This window comes from Borostomias antarcticus (genome assembly GCF_949987555.1).
Source record: "Borostomias antarcticus genome assembly, chromosome: 13".
Taxonomy (NCBI): domain Eukaryota; kingdom Metazoa; phylum Chordata; class Actinopteri; order Stomiiformes; family Stomiidae; genus Borostomias; species Borostomias antarcticus.
This window is the reverse complement of record NC_140246.1, coordinates 10,738,717-10,758,914: the sequence shown is the minus strand read 5'-3', so window position 1 is coordinate 10,758,914 and position 20,198 is coordinate 10,738,717. Positions and strand designations below refer to the sequence as shown.

At 45.7% G+C, this 20,198-nt stretch overlaps 1 protein-coding gene across 2 annotated transcripts; it reads left to right on the top strand.

Moving 5' to 3' along the window:
- The first annotated feature begins 2,408 nt into the window (after positions 1 to 2,408).
- On the top strand, positions 2,409 to 19,965 carry nap1l1 (nucleosome assembly protein 1-like 1). 2 transcript variants are annotated; one of them, XM_084448234.1, is made up of 15 exons: positions 2,409 to 2,495; positions 5,864 to 5,902; positions 8,695 to 8,783; positions 9,959 to 10,061; positions 11,918 to 12,059; positions 12,800 to 12,892; positions 13,233 to 13,361; positions 13,538 to 13,609; positions 13,708 to 13,847; positions 15,319 to 15,464; positions 15,563 to 15,582; positions 15,726 to 15,848; positions 15,968 to 16,000; positions 16,232 to 16,282; positions 18,125 to 19,965. In XM_084448234.1, exons 2-15 carry the CDS (start codon positions 5,886 to 5,888, stop codon positions 18,161 to 18,163), a joined length of 1,197 nt encoding a protein of 398 aa, XP_084304360.1. In that variant the 5' UTR covers positions 2,409 to 2,495; positions 5,864 to 5,885; the 3' UTR covers positions 18,164 to 19,965. The 2 variants fall into 2 exon arrangements, with proteins under 2 accessions (XP_084304360.1, XP_084304359.1); XM_084448233.1 differs by having other exon boundaries at positions 2,477 to 2,495; positions 12,800 to 12,880.
- The last annotated feature ends 233 nt before the right edge of the window (positions 19,966 to 20,198 follow it).

Genomic DNA, 20,198 nt, shown 5'->3' with positions numbered 1-20,198 from the left:
CCAATGGTGTATCCAGAGTCAACGGCACCTCTATCACAGGAGTCACTGCGTTGCTTGTCAGCATAGCTTCCACCCTCACCTACCCACACTGTGTTCGAACTCGGGCCTTCTGATTTACAAACACATGTGACCACCTCTCCTAAACATCACTTCCAGCTACGCTACCGAAAAGCTAGCAATTTGATGGTGCGGGTGGGTGGTATTTATACTGAGTTTAACCAATTCAACTTGGTTGACTAGACCCTGACATGGCCAAAGTCTGTGATGTTATGTCTTGTGAGTTTCATTAGAACCCTTATGTATGTACTCTGCATTAGTAGGCTTTCCAGTCATAAGCATGAGCAATGGTGCATACGTCAGGTGATTCTAGAGCTGCGTGTATAAGGGGAATTGTTACCCAAAAATAAAGAGGGCTTGTCACCTTTAGATATGGGCCACCTTCAGAGGCCCCATTCTACAAGGCAAGGCACCAGGACCAATCAGGCATTCACCTCTTTCTTTCCGGTCAGTGCTTCCCACTGTGAGTTCAACCAACAATGGCCATTTCCATCCATAGGACGAATAATTCAAGGTTTAAAGGTAATTTCATGGGTTAGCCTTGCCCATCTAGCTGAAATTGTTTCTGCCTCTGTACAGATAGTAAAGCAAATCCTACATTAAACTGATGGAGAATTGCACATTTTATGATGATCCCAACAAGCATGCAAACCCTGTCACCACCTAAGCTGGTGCGTTCAAAATACAAATGTTGGAGTGTTACAAACATAGATGTCCTACGCAGATAGATATTGGCTGCAAAAAAAAAGATGCAGGCATACCTGTATCTGTATGCTACTTGGTTCCTTCTTTGTTAATAATGCAAAGACTTGGTGAAACTTTCATTTTCAAGTTGAATGCTTCTGTACTAACTATCTGGTGTATATTTCCAACCTCTCACATCCAGGTCACTGTGTTGGAACAAAAGGGGACTATTTATACATTTAAAACTTGATAGCTAGAGTGAATTACCGTGTATCTAGGGACAGTAGATGCTCTCATGAATCTGCTGGTCTGAAATACTAAGCTTAGAGGGCAGTGACAGGGTGACATTTAAGACTTACCTAATTGATATGTGTGAGAGTGAGTTTTGAAACTTGCTCAGTCGACAGAATTCAAATGTGTTTACTAATTGTTGAAAAGCGTACTGTAGTTTGTTGATGCACAAACTCACCTTGACATTTTGAGATGTTCAAAGGGTAAGCTTGTGCTGTACCTATTTTCCCTCCAGCATGTGAAGAGCACAGAGATAATGGTGCTGTCTAGAACAAAACAGAAGCCCATATGTCTCCTTATCACTGGGAATAGACAGTACTGTAACTATCATTACAACTAATTGCATTATGAAAGAAAACACAAATAATGAACAATCAGTCTGATTGTAAGATATCTACATTGAATTATAGCTCAAAATATTAACCAGAATCCTACTTCCTCATCTTGGCTGAATGTGCATAAATAAAAAATTTGCATTGTCACTGGCACAGAGCTGGGTGTGTGTGATTATAGACAAATATCAGAGTTAAGAGTCTTGGAGGTTGTCTTCTATAAATACATAGATCTCCTAATGAGAGACAGAAGCATCTTTTGACAATCGCAGGATAAAACATTGTTACAGTGTAAGTGTTCTGGTTCATTGTTTTGTGGGATGAAACACCTACTCCCAGACCAAGAGTCCATTCATGAAAGCCTTTTAGTCCATAAACTGTGCTTGCTTCAATATTTAGCCACTGGAAAGTGATTTTGGCGTGACACCCACACATGGTTGAGAGGCTTGCACTTGGAGATTTGGATCACACTTAATATGACCTTTTTCGCAATTGTCCAAAAATTGCTCACACGTCCATGTTCACATTCTGCCCACTGAATCTGGAGTCAAAAGGAAAAAGATGAAACATGCAACTGTTCACAACTAGCAAATTTTGTTGGGCCTATCACTGGTCTTTATGGTATGTGTTTGTTGTAGTTGGAATAACAAAGCATGAGATACTGAACGAGAATTATCAACAGATGACATGACTTTTAGGCCTAGGCCTATTGATGCATGATCATAAGCAGGACCTAAGTCAGAATGTGCTGCGCATTCCCTCGTGAATGGCATGAAGTGATGCATTTCTCAAGTAGCCTAGCAAAGCAAAGTAGCACAGCAAACCAGTGTCCTGATGTAAGATGAAAAGACGCACACATCATGATGTAAGTGTTCTGCTGTGTAATGATTAGCGGTTGATGGTGCAACAACTGACAGCCAACATTAGGAACACTTTCACCAAACTGCCCATGGAGCTATGGACCTGCCCCTCCCATCGGCGGAACGTGACTACCGGTTTACGTGATGACGCAGATGTATATGAGCGCAGGCGGCGGGATATCTCTCCTTTTTTACCGCCATCAGAGCGGAGGCTTTTTCTCTGGGACAGTGTTACTGCGCAGCACCACCTTAGTCAAGCCGCCAGCGAAAGGTAAGACAACAACTTGAAATGTCTTTGCGGATTCATCTTCTCGATAAAAACCTTTGGCGTTTGCGTTCTTTAACAGCATCGCGTACGGGGGGTATTTGTCACCGATTCGTAGGAAATATGTGTCAGGCAATGGATTAAAATGGAGTTGTAGCTTGCCAGCTAACGTGTTCGCTAGCCAAGTCGGCCAGCGGCAGCAGCCATTGAGACACAAGGCTTTTCCACCATGATGATGTGTTCCGTGCACGGTGATGAAAATGGCTCGTTGTTCTTCCCGGCTCTGAGACATTGCATTGAAATATCAACATACATTCAAGGCGTGGTTCTAGTTCATTTATTGCACGATCAGTTTTGTCATTGCTTCCCTTTTATTTACACTTGACCTCATTTCTCGGTAAGCCTGTAGGGGAAGTGTGGAGGGAGGGAGAGATGTGGCGGGTGTAGCCAACGTTAGCTAAGTTTTTTTGGGTAACGTTAATAACCATCTAGACGCCATGTGGAATGGACGTCTAGGCATGTCAGTCCTCTCTAGGTAGCCAGCCAATTGGGGGTAATTTCATGCCATATCCGAATACAATTCGGCTGTGGTTCTTTGGGTGATACTAGGACTGTTCTCTAGTTAGTTCAAGCTCTCCAGCAGGTTATAGCTAACGTTAGTCATTCAGATTTGCTAGCTACTGAGCTAGCTATGTCTACGGTTACAGAGTGGTAAGTGTAAACCAACTAGCTAACTAAACTGTTAACATTGCCCCAAATATTCTGATTCCCAGCGCATGCTAACTTGGCTGACGCCACCACGCACGACATTGGTGACAGTTGTGTAGCCAGATGGCTAAAGCTAGCTAGCTGTAGCCATGCACGCTTGATTGTGAGTTGCTAGAAGCCAGTCACCATTTCTTTGTCAACCAGCGGTGGTAGCTAACCAGAGCTGTGCATGCAACACGTGGTCCCTGGCGACGAGAAGGGCGCGTTTCTGAATGAAGATATGGAGTGAATAGTGAATATATGGATTGTATAGTGGATATATGGAGTGTATAGTGAATATATGGAGTGAATAGTGAATATATGGATTGTATAGTGAATATATGGAGTGTATAGGGAATATATGGAGTGTATAGTGGATATATGGAGTGTATAGTGGATATATGGAGTGTATAGTGAATATATGGACCATGGACGTCTCCATATCACCAACTTCCTCTTACTAGCTAGCTAACTATATTTAATGCCGATTAATTAAAAAATATTAAGCGGTTAAATTAATTCTAATATATTATATTATGCTATATATGATGGAACATTAGCTACTTTGATTTGGGGTGATTGTGATGATTAATAACAAGATAAGAGGTCTAAAGAAGATTATTTGATGTAGCAAGCTATGATGTGATGATATTGACCTTGGACCATAAAAGCCAACATGCGTAACCAAGTTATCTAACCAATAAAAAGCACATGACATGTGGGCCTCCAGCAGCATTTTCACTCTGTCCGTGGAACAATCATTGTCTTTATCCCAATAGGCACATTTGTACAGTGAATGTAAAGCTACATTGTATATCGTCTTAAATACCCATGGACAGTATCTGTGTAGAAATGCACGTGCAAGTAGCCAGGTATGTCAGGAACTTGAGCAATGGCAACTGGGCATAACCCTACTGCTGTCTGCCTGCCACTGAGGCCTTCTCCAGTCAGAGGCGCCAGGAACATAACATGCCTTTAGGAATTAGTGGCATAATTGGATGATATTGATACACTTTAACCACGGATTGGTTTATGCTTATGGTAGGTCTCTTTTTCTGGGGGGAAATATGTGTGAAATGTTGATGTCAGTTTTTTTTGTAGGCCTATTTAATTTGTACTGCTGCTATTCTGGAGCCTTTTCTGCTAGAAAGAGCTTTTTTATATCTCTGCTCTTGGGTGTGAATAATTTGGTACAACAGAGAACACAAGTTTTTTTTCTGACTCGACACCAAGGTATATAATTTGTAAATATAAGGCATGCATAGATAAAGGCAAGACTGGACCAAGCATTCACTTGGATGTGGGCAATAAGCATTTAGCCTAATTCATATTGTAAATCCTTTGCACACATTGTATTAAAACCTAGAATTTATAAATGTATAACATTCCAATGTTTTCCACACGTTTTTTGTTCAGAAATTGTGGTTAACAAAAACCTTTTACTGAATAAAGATTGGAATTTGGTTGTTAATTGACTTCATCCCCTTACCCAAATCCCTCAGCAGTGATGATCTGACTAGGCACTGTGAATCAGTCCTCCTTTAAGCTGCTTAAGTGTGTTTCTAGACCATTTTCCGACTGGTTTACTGGAATTACAGGTGAGCTTCAGGGGCATTCGGAACAAATTACTTCCCAGCCCCAGGCTAGCAGAAAGATAAGAGGAGGAGTCAATGAAAGATGGAAAGAGGAGAAAGAGGGAGGGGGTCAGAGAGGTGTTCTCAGACAGCTGCTGGAGGATCAGAAACAGCTAAACTCATTGCAGGCTTGGACCAGGCAGTGTTGAGGAGTGTACTCTTGCTGTGGTTCTGGCACAGACTCTCCCAGATAACTGTCTTAAGGTGCTGTAGTGATGCAAATTATAGAATATTCCTTTAAAGCTATTTACATTTTGAGCCTTTCATGCCTATTCATCACACAGTGCTGCTGCTATTTTTAAAATGCTTGTTCTTTCTAAAATGCATCCATTTTCAGTTCCATTATTTTCCAAAGTGCACCGAAAATACCCTGTCTCGTAATCTGAGGGTAAGATTGAAAGGCAAGACCCCAGTCAGGTCTTGGGAGCAGGGCTGCTATCAAGTGGCCGCCCCAGTGTCGCCAGCCCAGTGCACAGACAAACTCTGCTCAGATCAGAGAAGACTGAGCCAAGAGGCTGAGGGATGTAGATCCTTCATAAGAAACGCATTGTTGTTTAATGTCCTTTGCTTATGGGTGTTTATGAATTTGTGATATACATTTCTTGGTGTTACACTTTTGACAGCGTTCCAAAGCAGCTCTCCCTCAGTGTTCCACAGTTAGGCAGTGCAGCGGCCAGTCAGTCAATGGCCATTTTGTTGTTAGTAAACTGTGATCAGAATCAGATTAAGTTATGTTAATATGTTAATATTCAGTGCTCTTGACAACCTTTTTGCTGCATCACGTCTCTGGGTCGAGATCATCTGCCCACTGAAATTGATGTTGAATTTGAAATAATCAGAAGCCATTGGCACATGAGAATAGTCAATGACCACTGCCATGGGTTAGGTTTATTGAATTGACTGTTCTAAATGAATCCCAAACCATAATATACAGACGGACACCTCCCACAACCACTGTCTGTCTGATCTAACAGCCCTCTCCCTTCTCTCCAGCATCACTCAAGACTCGGCTAAGATGGCAGACATTGACAAGTAAGTGCTCCTTCTCCATGTGATTTTCTATAGTGCAACCAAGTGAGAACACCTCTTATTGCTTAGGTATCCATTTTGCAAACAATCTGTCCTCTGCATCATTACCCAGGCATTCAGTTGAATCATTCTCCATCACCCCCTCCCAAACTCCTTTTCCACTGCACGCCAGGCCTCCCTGGAATTACTGAGTTGCTTCTAGCAGCTCTCCTCTTCAATGTGAGGGCACGTTGATTGTTGTACTTAAAGTGGTTAAAGCGTCTCACGTAGAGAATGGCCATGGGCTATTATACCAGCATGGTGTTAACAAGTGAACACCTATACATGGATGCAAAATATGCACCTGTTTCCTGTGATAAAAAATAAATAAACATTTTATTCAGCCAAATGGTCAGCGTTCAGTTATGCAAATCAATTTGGCTGAGCACTCTTGATTTCATGAGGGGAACCTTGGTAGTTGAGTTGGAGGGGCTTTGCTCCAGGTGGTCAGTAACCACAGGGTGTTTAACCTGTTCTCTTAAAGGTTAACCCGAGTTTAATTGTTTTAACCAGTAATGTTAGGATACTGCCTTGTACGTCAAATACTTAGCTGTGAGCAGTGAGTTCATTTTTTAAAGTGGGATGGCAGGACAGGCTTTCCCAGAAACCTGGTGTGAGAAATGGCTTGGTAGCAACCTGACAAGAAATCTTTATACCAAAAATCGAGTTTTAGATCACCTAGTTTTTAGCATAAATCAATGGAGTTCAACTTGGTGAAAATCGATGCTAGTGGACATTTTCTGAATGAGCGAGATGATGAAATGTAAAAAATGTCGGTTGCTGTAGCTAGTACATAAGTAATGTAGCCACAGATTAGTCTGTCTTCTGATGTTAGTAACTATACAGTATAGTATAGGAATGTGCACAGATAGTTTAATACTAGTTGGTTAAACTATTAAATATAATTAGCATGGAGTCACCTCACACACATTGTCTTGATTGGACTAAACCTAACAATAAGCGCCTGAGTACTGAGAGTTGTTTACTAGTAGCGTTAAGCCTAATTTATACTTTGTGAGCCACATTTTTGGCTCATTGACGGCATTTGGAACGTCTCACAGGCTGTGAGCCGCTTGGCTCGTACCACCTCAAATTTCTAGCGGTTCACACCGCGTCATTATATGTCGCACATATTTGATTGGTTGACTGGCCTGGAGAGACGAAGTGTTCTTTGTTGCTAGGAGATGAGAAACATTTTCTTGTTTGGTAACAACATAGCATCACATGGACACATGCGCACGGCTCATTGAGTATAAATGCACAGAGCTATGAGCCGTGAGCCATGAGACAAAAAAAATGTGGCTCACAAAGTATAAAGTAGGCTTTAGTCACAAACAGGGCTGAAAATTAACTTTTTGGCTCACCTGCCAAGGAGACTGGTAGATGAGAAAATCCACCGGCCAAGTATTTTTTTTTTTTACCGGCCAAAATAATAAATTGCCTTTTTTTGTCACATTATACATCTGTTTCAGTACTTTTCATTCAGATAATAGTATTATTTTGAATACATGCTTAAGGAAGAGGCCAAAGTAAAATTTCAAATTGTTGACTTCGCCTTCTCCACAGGTGAGGACTGTAGTTGTTGACTGCCATCGGCAATTAAAATGACTCACCGATGGTAGTGGCCGATGTTATGTCGCAACAATTACGTCTTTTTTTGTTGCAAAACGTAGCCTACCAAGCTGCAGATTAGGAGAAGATCCGTGACGTAATGCCGCAAACGCACGTGTAGTTTGCTTTCAAATTAAAGTGAAATAAAAATTGGCGTTTTGGAACCAAACACTTCATTTCTTTGTTTCCCTGGCACAAAAGGGGGAATAAAAATTTTATAAAATAAACATCGGCCATTGGCATCGGCCATCGGCTCGATTGTTATTTTAAACATCGGCATCGGCCCAGAATTTTGCACTCGGTGCATCCCTAATCTAAACATCACTGTCTTTGTTGTCAATACAATATATCATATTATAATGGATATTATATGACAAATAAAACCTGAATCGACAGAAATCGCTGTTTTGGACTAGTTGTATAGTCAGAAATCCCAGGGTAAACACTAACAGAAGATGCTGAGCCATGCTCTCCTACTGGGCTGTGTGTGTGTGAATGGGCTAGCCAGCTGTCTGGTCTCCCAGGCCAGGCACTTACTCACTAAGCTGCCATGGAAGTGACTGCTTACCCAGCCCAGCCTGTTTGGGATACCACGCCTGGGCTCGGGTTTCGCTCGCTGCATCTCATCCTAGTTCTCACAGACACACACACACAAAATATTCGTATACACTCGTGCGTGTGTATGTTCACTCTTGCTGTACACACACGTCCCATGCGAGCCTGTCGCCAGTTGTCGCTCACACACCTCTGGAGTTTGATAGATTGGCCTTGACGCTGATCCAAGAGGCACTGGCTCTGTGGTGGCTGTCACGCAGCACAGGGAACAGACTTCTTCCGCCACCACCGGTCACGCTTACACACCACTGTTTATCCATTGATGATCTCCACCACAGCCCAAGACCTTCAGACGACGGTGGGCTGGACGTACGTGACGCGGCAGCTTGTATAATTTGCGTTGGTTTCTTGCCTTCCAGGATTTTAACATGGATGTTCTCATGTATTTTTTGTTCCAGAGCTCAGTGTTGGTAATCGTTTAGAGTGGTGGAAAAGTTAGAATGGTTGTCTACTCCACCCTTGTGAAAAGACCACCATGGGCCTCCCTGTCTGTTGCCTCCTAAGTCTGACCCTTGACTCTCCCTCTCCAGTAAAGACCAAGCTGAGCTGGACCCGGCAGATATGGAAGACGTGGAGGAAGTGGAAGAGGAGGACACTGGAGAGGACGTCAACAGCAAAGGTAGGGACTGCTCTGCTGTCTGAGGTGAATGAAGGGCTCTTGACATTACCAGCTCCGGTCCGGTGACATTTTATAAGCCCTTTGTGCCCATCGATGATAAAAGCAGGAGGTTTGGAATTAAGGTTTAAACAGATTTGTTAATCTAATGTTTTTCTTAGCATTTGATGATACTCGGTAATTAGCTTTTGCAATGACACCCTTCATTACATACTATTTGATGGCTCTTTTCCCCAGTTATTTATAGCCAGTCTAAAAAATCAATCTCGTTAGCCCACGCCTCGTCAATGCGGGTGTCCCACGACAATCTGTCACAGTGACACACTCGCAAGACACCCTTTCATAAAACAGGCCGACGCTGCAGAGCTCTGCTAATCAGTGTTAACCCTGACTATCCTCGTGCTTAGGACCCCTTTAGATCAACCTTGTTTGTCACCCGCCCCCCTCCCCCCACTCCTCTGACACCCCCCTTTGAGTTGCCAGTCAGCCTAGTGAGGCTGGGCAGGCCCCAGAGCTCACGGCTCAGAGGATGCCTGCTGGCTCACTGTGTGAATGATGCAACAGCCCTCCCCATCGCCTCCTTCCCTCCCTCCCCAGTTGCTGTGCAGGTGTCCTTCCTCCTGTGGAATGTAGGAACGAGCAGCGGTGTGAATTCCATTTCCTTGTGTAGCGGAAAGGAAAGGTCTTGCATTGATACGTATGCATCGTATGTACATGAGTTTCGGACGACATTCACCTTATTGACTGATTGGCAAATAAGATTACATTCACCAGTGGCAGTGGCCAATGTTTTTTGTTGTCTCATTAAAGGTTGTTTCATGAATGTGTATGATTTAATTTGTGCTCATTCATGGTAGTTATTTTTTATAGTGAAGAAAAAATGGGGGGAAAGTATCTTCTATCAACAAAATGTATACTTTAAACATCTGTATTGGTCCAGCATTTTGTAATCGGTGCATCTCTATGAATTCTACCTGATTTAAATGTATTGGTCGAACTGGTATAAAAAAATCACCCACTGCCCTTGCTACAATGTTAGCCTCACAACAGTAGATGATGAATAAGTTATATTATCTTACATGAGTTGTCACACTCCTCTCTTCCTTACCCACCTCTGCTGCCTTAAATGGATGTGTGTATGTTGTGTATAAATCGATGTATATTGTGTGTCCCTCTAGCTCGCCAGCTCACAGTGCAGATGATGCAAAACCCACAGATCCTGGCCGCTCTGCAGGAGAGACTAGACGGCCTGGTGGGCTCGCCATCAGGATACATGGAGAGGTGAGACCTCCACCAACAATGTTTACTGATCCGACGAAACCTGAGCTTTTTAAGGCAGCAAGAATCCTGAGCCTGTAATTATCAGGTATCTTGAGTGTAGGAGTGCTGATCTGTGTGGGACCTGATCCTAGATCAACACCCCTACATGGAGAGGCTTGATAAAGATGGCACCAGGTCTGGGGCCTGCTGTACCCCTCCTGCCTGTGCCCCATTTTTGATATGCTTGTGGTGAACATTCTTCTTGGCCGGTAAAATCTACTTTTACTTTATGATTCTGATTCCCAGCATAGCCATGGAGATGAGTGCTGATTTAGTGTTGCAGAGAAACCTATCCAAGCATCAGCCCAGATCAGGGATGCAGACAACTCACTTCTTGCCAAATGCTGCTTTTTTCACATCAGTTTGGATGGATTGTCATCCTGTAATTATGTGTATTCTTGTGAAACTCGCATGATGTTTACCACGTGAAAATCATGTGACTTCACGATAGCCTATCAGAGGGGGCTCCCCTCAGCACACCTGTCTGATGTAAGCACTGTATGCCACAGTGCTTATGCAATGATCCAGGCCTGCATAGCTAAATTCAACCTTTAATTGATGCACCTTATTCTTCCTCTCTTGGCACTACGTTTCTTCAATATCAGATTCATCCTACCAGTTGGCGTTCGTCCAGATTCAAAGAGGTTTTCTGTGTGTGTCTGGATGGGGTGCGGATAGATGGACAAATCTCCTCGACTATTCATAGTGTATTTCTGTCACACTCATGAGTGAACTGCATTAATAAGCAAAAAAAAATCAACTTAACTGTCAGGGCCTGTTACCAGGATGTCACATTGTCACTGGTTATGTGGAAGTTGGTGAACACCCCACTCTCCCTTTTTCATTTTGCTAACTATTTGGTTTTGACTTAACATCAGTTGGGGGCTTTCTTGTTTCACCGTACATGTTTGCATTCCTGCCAGATGGCATCACAGAATCCCTCTCATTACCAAAGTGACCAGGGACACAAGATTAAGCCTCTAAATCTGCGTTTTAAACAAGACTATAATTTCTCCTCTCCACTATTTAAACAAGGCAAATCTCCATAAAACCGGTTGGCTTAGTAACCGTTTCAACCTTTTAGGACTGTGGCGTGCCTGCTAGCAGGGCCATCCTGTGTTAAGGAATTCCAGAGCTCGCCTCTGGTTGTGTGTTGCTGGGGCTGAAAAGCTGTCGGCAGATTAATTGCCGCACAGTTCGCCACTGGAGCACATGGCTATGCCGCTGACACAGTTCGGCCTCCTGATTTCATCATGGCCCCTTCTAATGTTGAAGGAACAGGACTAGCTCAGAGGTGTACCTATTAGTGATATGTCTAAAAGAAGGATCCAAGTCCAACCACCTGGGATTATCTGCATCTCTTATGTAGTTACTGATGTTTTCTATTACACTTGACTGTCACGTTTGGTTGTAATAAGTTTGACCATAGCTGATGGGATGCTAAAGGTATCGTACAAAGATAAAAAGAATGGAAGTTGGTGCATGGAGAGCTCTTCTGCAATAATTCAGCTCTAGTCTTTTCAGTGAGGGCCGGCATGTTATGACATCTCCAGTCTACCCTAGGGGGGGGGATAGGGTGCCTGAGGAGCCCCACAGTGTCCAGGAAGTGTCACTGGAAGTCAGCATACTACCTCCCTCTGTTAGGTGTTCATTCCTAGGAAGGTGCCAACAAGGGCCGTCACACAGCCATGCTAACCTGACACACCCACACCATCCTCCTCTGAAGGGTCTTTGTCGGCCGGCCCTTGGCTTTCTGCACTGTGCTCCAGTGTTGGCAAATGGCTTGATGATCCTTTGCTCTCCCTGTCCCCATCCAGCTTACCGAAGGTAGTGAAGAGGCGCGTCAACGCCCTGAAGAACCTCCAAGTCAAATGCTCCCACATCGAAGCCAAGTTCTACGAGGAGGTCCACGAACTGGAAAGGAAGTACGCCGCCCTCTACCAACCTCTCTTCGACAAGGTACGGTTCCCCCCTAGCGTATACTAATCTAGACACCCAATTATTCCCCCAGAAGAATGGCTCTGTCTTTCATTGTATCTGGTGCTATAATGCAGTGTTCCTCAGTGTCTCTGGGCGTTGGATCAGCCACTTCCTTGTCTGCCGCTTGTTTCTCCTCCGGCTGCTGTTTATCCAGTGCTGACAGACTTCTCCAGCTTCAGCAATGACCCCCCCCCCCCCCCTTCGTGCCCCGCTTTGAAGCTCGCACACGATTTAGCAGAAATGGCAACAAAAGGAGCTGCTGAAGCCATTCAGGGATCCAGTTAGAGCAGAGACACGCACAGTGCAGCCAGACTGCTGTCTTTGAGAGAAATAATTCATAGATTTGGCAGCCTAGCCCATATTGAATTTATCTTGGTTTACACATCACTTTTAGCAGAAACCCCCCCGCACCCTCTCTGACCTCTTCCCTGGTTTCACAGCATCGTCGAAGTCCAGTTCTTGCTCTGGCTTTGTCCTCTGCTCATTACTGCGTCATCTGACATTAGGTCACACACAAGCTCACAGAAACCTGCCCAGTCCTGGCATTTCCCCCTTACGGAGCTAGTTAAGATGTCGGTAGAGACTCCTCTCTTCGGTGCACGTCAACTCAGCTGGCTTTCGGGGAATGTGTTGTTCGAGAAACGCATTCATTCTGTTGTGAGTCTGACTGAGTGTCTCTTGTCTCTCGCTCTGTCTCCCTCCCGTCTTCCCGTGGGCAGCGGAGCGACATAGTCAAAGCATCCTACGAGCCCACGGACGAGGAGTGCGAGTGGAAGGCGGATGAGGAGGAAGAGCTGACAGTAAGTAAGCAGGTACAGGTGACTCCATGGCTGCATGCCTCCTGTTTGTCCCAGCAGGCACCACCACTGGTCCTGCAGCATCAGTGTCCAGGAGATTCACTGCCTGCCTGTCCATTTGACCTGCCCATGGGGATTCATTCTACAGTAGAGTAATTTGATACGATAGTGTAACAGATGTTTACTGCTCTGGTATACATTTACCTTGGTATGTTCTAGTTTAAGGTAGATCTAGTTAACAGTGGTGTGTTTCTTTTGGGGCGGGGCGCGCAATTCTGGGAAATGGTGCAAGATGCTGTTCACCGTCCTCCATTTTTGACAAAGCGTCCCTTTGCTCCCTCTTCCCCGTTCAAAGGAGGAGATGAAGGAGAAGGCCAAGGTGGAGGAAGAGAAGAAGGACGAGGAGAAGGAGGACCCCAAAGGCATCCCCGAGTTCTGGTTAACGGTTTTCAAGAACGTGGACCTGCTCAGCGACATGCTGCAGGTAGGCAGGGCCAGTAGACAACAGCAGCTCTGCTAGAAAGTAGGTCAGTGCCGCCATAATTACTGTTTAGGCTGAGGAGGAGGATGAAACCACACTGCCACCTACTGGTTTGTTAAGGGTATGCCATGCTTTGGGGAATGTGTAGGACTGTAGGTAACATCCTTATGTGTTTTTAGGAGCACGACGAGCCCATCCTCAAGCACTTACAAGACATCAAAGTCAAATTCTCAGATCCAGGCCAGCCGATGGTGAGTTCCAGATCATGACATGAAGCTTTTTGTTGAGGTTAATCAACAAAGATGGCCACCATTCCTTATTATTCACCACCCCATGTCTCCCCCTGCAGAGCTTCTCATTAGAATTCTACTTTGAGCCCAACGAGTTCTTCACAAACACAGTGCTGACGAAAACCTACAAGATGAGGTCGGAGCCAGACGAGAGCGACCCCTTCTCCTTCGACGGGCCAGAGATCATGGGCTGCACAGGGTGAGGCTCCCCTCACCTCCCACAGTCACCCCTACAGACCCCCTCACCTCCCACAGTCACCCCTACAGACCCCCCTCACCTCCCACAGTCACCCACACTGACCCCCCTCACCTCCCACAGTCACCCCTACAGACCCCCCTCACCTCCCACAGTCACCCACACTGACCCCCCTCACCTCCCACAGTCACCCCTACAGACCCCCCTCACCTCCCACAGTCACCCCTACAGACCCCCCTCACCTCCCACAGTCACCCCTACAGACCCCCCTCACCTCCCACAGTCACCCCTACAGACCCCCCTCACCTCCCACAGTCACCCCTACAGACCCCCCTCACCTCCCACAGTCACCCCTACAGACCCCCCTCACCTCCCACAGTCACCCACACTGACCCCCCTCACCTCCCACAGTCACCCACACTGACCCCCCTCACCTCCCACAGTCACCCCTACAGACCCCCCTCACCTCCCACAGTCACCCCTACAGACCCCCCTCACCTCCCACAGTCACCCCTACAGACCCCCCTCACCTCCCACAGTCACCCACACTGACCCCCCTCACCTCCCACAGTCACCCACACTGACCTCCCACAGTCACCCACACTGACCCCCCTCACCTCCCACAGTCACCCACACTGACCCCCCTCACCTCCCACAGTCACCCACACTGACCCCCCTCACCTCCCACAGTCACCCACACTGACCCCCCTCACCTCCCACAGTCACCCACACTGACCCCCCCTCACCTCCCACAGTCACCCACACTGACCCCCCTCACCTCCCACAGTCACCCACACTGACCCCCCTCACCTCCCACAGTCACCCACACTGACCCCCCTCACCTCCCACAGTCACCCACACTGACCCCCCTCACCTCCCACAGTCACCCACACTGACCCCCCTCACCTCCCACAGTCACCCACACTGACCCCCCTCACTTCCACAGTCACCCACACTGACCCCCCTCACTTCCACAGTCACCCACACTGACCCCCCTCACTTCCACAGTCACCCACACTGACCCCCCTCACTCCCACAGTCACCCACACTGACCCCCCTCACCTCCCACAGTCACCCACACTGACCCCCCTCACTTCCACAGTCACCCACACTGACCCCCCTCACTTCCACAGTCACCCACACTGACCCCCCTCACTTCCACAGTCACCCACACTGACCCCCCTCACTTCCACAGTCACCCACACTGACCCCCCTCACTCCCACAGTCACCCACACTGACCCCCCTCACCTCCCAGTCACCCACACTGACCTCCTTCACCTCCCACAGTCACCCACACTGACCCCCCTCACCTCCCACAGTCACCCACACTGACCTCCTTCACCTCCCACAGTCACCCACACTGATCCCCCTCACCTCCCACAGTCACCCACACTGGGAGCCTTCGATCACAAAGTGGTCACATTCAATATGGTGACCCATCGTTAATCCTTAGCCTCTACCCCCCCCCCTCAGTTGTACGATTGACTGGACAAAGGGCAAGAACGTCACATTCAAAACGATCAAGAAGAAGCAGAAACACAAGGGCCGCGGCACAGTCAGGACGGTCACCAAAACGGTCCCCAACGACTCGTTCTTCAACTTCTTCACTCCACCCGAGGGTAAAGGACTTAAATATCTGTACAGATGCATTTTGCTCTTATCATTGAAAGTCACAAGAATGGTTTGTTAAGCTGTTGTACCTTTTTCTTCTCTTCAGTGCCAGAAAGTGGAGAGCTGGTAAGTAAATCCCCTTGTCGTATGGCTTCCGTCTGTTGCGTGTAACAGCAAGGCCGTCGTTCTGTTGACCATTACACTTAAGTAAGGCTGTGATGAGAGTCGTTCAGAGCTGACCGACGTGTGGTGGACTCTGGTTCCTCCAGGACGAGGACTCCGAGGCAGTGCTGGCCGCGGACTTCGAGATCGGCCACTTCATCCGCGAGCGCATCGTTCCCCGGGCCGTGCTCTACTTCACGGGCGAGGCCATCGAGGATGACGACGACGATGTGAGTGCTCAGAAGGAACATTGTCGCCGTCGTGCAGCTTGTGTGCGAGCGTGCCTGTACCACAGTCTGTCCTCTGTCCCCACCCCACCCTTACCTTGGTGGTGTTTTATCTGTTGCAGTATGACGAGGAAGGAGAGGAGGCTGATGACGAGGTAAGACCCTAGACCCCTACCATCACTCTGGGCTCATTATGATCCAGAACGAGGTGATTCCCAGTATAGGGCCCTATGATCTGTCATTTCTTCCCAAATGCTTTTTTATTTTCACCCCATTTTTCTTGGCCCAGGATTCAGATTTTTACTCATTGTCCAACATTTCTTGTTGGAGTGAGAGTTGTGCCATGCTGTGATGCCTCTATGCTAATGAAGATGTCTTTTGTGCAGGAGGGCGAGGAGGAAGCAGATGAGGAGAATGACCCAGACTACGATCCCAAGGTGGGTTACCGCTCACCTGTTACCGCTCAATGTTAGGCTACTGAATCCTAGTACGACTAGTCAGATTTCAACATACAGAATACATACTGTCAAAATGCATCTCATCTACACCAGCTATTCATATTTATATTTTGTTTTTATTTGAGCCCAATTATGGAAATTAATTCCACAATGTTTGTTAGACTTCCTCAACCACATTTGGTGGACTTTGAATCTTTGTATGTAGGATTGGGTTTCTCTATTTTCTTTTCAATTCTTGGAAAGCATGCTTGCTCTTGTTCTTGCGCAACGGAAACTGCATGTAAATTGGCAACAGAATACTAATTTTACAGAGAAAATTTGTTTTATTTTCTCTTGGTTAAAATAAAATTGATGCAGTAATCCTGCTTTGCATGTACAAAACCTCTAAAAAATTCTGTATTTCTGCTATTTTCTTTAATTCATTAATGTTCATCTCCAATCACATGGCACCCTTTGTCAGCTACTCTCTATAAATTTTTCCTCACTAGGTTTAAGTGATGTCTATAGAAATAACCCCTATCCTGGTAGGTACAGCTTGTGAATTGTCAGCTTACTGCACCCTCCTCCCTCCCGTATTCATTTTGACCCCCCCCTTACCTCCATCCATCTACATACTCCCCCCCCCTCCCCCCATCCCACCTGCACTCACGACTAACATAGTGGGCTGTTGTTGTTGCTTGTCAGATTTCATTTAACCCTAGACGGCTCTGCATTAGTATCTGTATCTCTTCTGTATGTTGAACCTAGTCCAAACTCCCATTTCCCAATTTGACCAAATTTGTCCCGTCTTGCTTTTAAAGTCTTTTTCCCAAAACGCCAATATATATATATTTTTGTCCTGGGAAAAAATGTCACTGTCTGCCTTTTAATACTGAGTTTTGTGGATTTTGGATGTTTTCCATCTGTGTGGAAGTCATTGCTCCATGTCTGTTACACTCTGCTCCTTACCTTTGGTTTGTAATGCAGAGATCTCAGAGGATTTCGTTGACATCTCCCATGTATATATGCTTAAAGTGATGGACCTGTGCGTCTTGGAGGACTGTTGGTTCTAGTGTTTTGTTTACGGGTGCCCCTGTCTTGCATTGCCACCAATAGCCGTTTGCCATCTCCCTTGTGAGAGGGCGGTGTTGAGATGGCAGGTACAAGGCTCACAATCCTCCTGGACCACTTGTCAAGGCTGGTCATAAGTACTGCATAACCTCCACAGGCAGTACTCAATACTGTTCTTAAGAAAGCGATATGCAGCAGTTATGGCTATTAGTAGTGCTGAGTGTACCATTTATCAATCTTAATAGTTCATGATCACCATTTTCATATTCCAGTGGATGGTGTGTTGTATACTTAAGATTATATTTATCTCCACAAATCTAATGCCTCAACAAGCCTAAAAGGCCCAGTCCGCTTGTAAAGTAAATACAATTTTGCATGGTTATTTTAAACTGTAACCAGGCTTGGGTCATTTGCTATACAACAGCGCCCCCTAGGGTTCGGCGCCCCATAGTCCCACCGCGCTTAGTTTTATACTCATGAATCAATGTTTCCCCACTGGGCGGTTATTCTCCATGATGACACTGATCGACTCCAAACTGGCTAGAAAGATTCAGTAGGCCGAGAGGAATCCAATGATTGATTCATTGATGTTTTATTCCTGCGTTTCCTAGAGTTCCAATACGAACACTTTCCTGCTGCACCAACACTACGAGACAAAAACAAAATACATTTACTTTTCAATTGCGGCCTGGGGCTTTCACTTCTTTATGGTGTGTGTGTTTTCAGTGCTGTAGAGCTATAACCTCCTCTTCTCTGGCTGGTCTGTTGCAGAAGGACGCAAACCCGCCAGCGGAGTGCAAGCAGCAGTGAAGCCTGCGGCGGCCTTGAGGATCAACTGCACTGTAACAGCTTCTCAATAAAACATAGTTACTTACCGCCTTATAATGTTTTGTATTTTTCTTGGTAGGAATAAATGAGAAAAGGTTTCAAGATTTTTGTTACAAAAAAACTCATGGTAATATAATGGGAGCAGTGGCTCGATACGCATAGTATTTTACTAGACCTGTTTTGTTTTTCCCCCTCCTGTACAAAATGGTTAGAATGCAGAAAAACTCCCCCAAAAAGCATGACCTTGTTTCCTCACTGCTAAACTAGTTTGGGTTCTTGTGAAGTCTTTTGTTGTATTGCTCTTAGACAACAGCTGTGGAGAGACTGAACTGGGGCCATGGCAAAAATCTGTTCCTTTCTTCCCCCGCCCTCATCCTGTTACCAAAGTTACCAGTTGTTCAGTTCTGGTTGAGGTAAACTTTTTATTGTTGATGTAGTGGGGCCTTGCGCACTGTCATAGAAATGCACTGTTTGGTTGTGCTTATGGCTAAGGAAGAAACCTGTGAAGGGCTGCCTGCTGCGTACAGCCGGACGGTCCGTCAGGTCGCTCGATCGCGGCGTTCAGAGCTGGTCTAGGTCACTTAAAGCAAGATCTGGACTTTTCACAATCAAAAACATTCCAGTATGCAGACCGGCAGAGACATCGGAACTTGTATCCCCCTCTTGGGGTCCACATTTCTTTTTGACTTGCTGGACCTATTTGTTTAAATGAAGAGAACCATGTGTTGGCGCTGCTAAATTTACTGAGAATGAAGTCTGCAACTTTTATTTGAAGTCTGCAAATGTTTTTTGCAGAAAGTTTCTCAAGCACATGGCTTGGTGTGGCCCAGTCAGGCTCCCCCTTTTACATTCCAGAGAATTATTGACAAGGGACAGTTCAGATGGATGCCAGCAGGGGGCACCCATGCTCACCAACATCTGCTTCAGGCTCTAGGCCACAGTTGCGTGACTCTTTTCTATAGCACTTTGTACTACTTTGTCATGTACTGGTGGTGTCCTCTGTGAATCGGTTTGCTGTCCGTCAAGTATTCCTTGTGCAAATTCAGAAGTGAGCAGCACTTTCGTGATGGCTGTTATCCTATACCCCACATATAGCCTAGTATTCCTTTACTACAAGAATCGTACACCAATTTTCTAAGCGCATTACCCTTAACATGGGGAATCACACTTGGCCTGTCTGCATAAACTCTGGTAGTAGCATTTGGATCGATGTTGAAAACGGAGGGGAATCGGAATTAACCAAATTCAGTGTTGGCATGTCCGGTTTTATGAAACCTTTTTATTACATGGAAGCTGGGATGAAGCTAGGTGGCAAGAGTGGCTCAGACTGGCCCCCTGAGTGCATGGTTCCATTTTATCACTGTGAAAGAAAGGGGAGTAAAGAGTTTCTGATAGAAGACGAGTCTTCTCTCTGGTCTCAACCTCCCCACTCTGTAGCCCACCCCACTCAGTAGGCCACACTGAAGCATGTTATAGAGCAATACATTGTCTGGGGAAGGAGAACAAACTTCATCCCTTTTATCCCTTTAGTTGAAAACAGCCATGTCTTGGTTGTAGGCGTGTCCGGGTGCCAGCACCCTCTGCTGCTGCCTCTAGTGGAGCTCCAGGGTACTGCTCAATTCGGTGGGGTGAGATGGAGAAATAAAACAATTGTTGTAGGGACACAACTGGATTCTGTTGGGATCCCTTTGAGCAGCTGTTGTCAAGGCAAAATGCTATGCTACAAAATACTAATGTACTCAATAACTGTGTATGTATATTCATGAATAAATTGGTTAAACGTGTTTGGTATTGTCTTCTCCTTTGTAGGCTAGCTGTCATCTGATTAAACAAGTAATTTGCTGTGTGCAAATAAATACCACAGAGAACATTAATGTAGCCTTCTATCAGTGTTTTGAAATCATAGTTGCAACTTCCACTATCAGGAATCTAAATCAGCTGTGTTATTCTCAACTAGATATTAATAGGCTTTTTCAATTCTACAAAAAATATTTCTAAAAGGGCATGTATGGCCCTT

What these genes read in the sequence shown, in the direction of transcription:
- nap1l1 (XM_084448234.1), top strand. An exon ending in AGCTGACAGTAAGTAAGCAG is followed by an intron (nt 12,893 to 13,232) that starts GTACAGGTGACT and finishes CCCCGTTCAAAG; the next exon opens with GAGGAGATGAAGGAGAAGGC. An exon ending in TCGAGGATGACGACGACGAT is followed by an intron (nt 15,849 to 15,967) that starts GTGAGTGCTCAG and finishes TATCTGTTGCAG; the next exon opens with TATGACGAGGAAGGAGAGGA.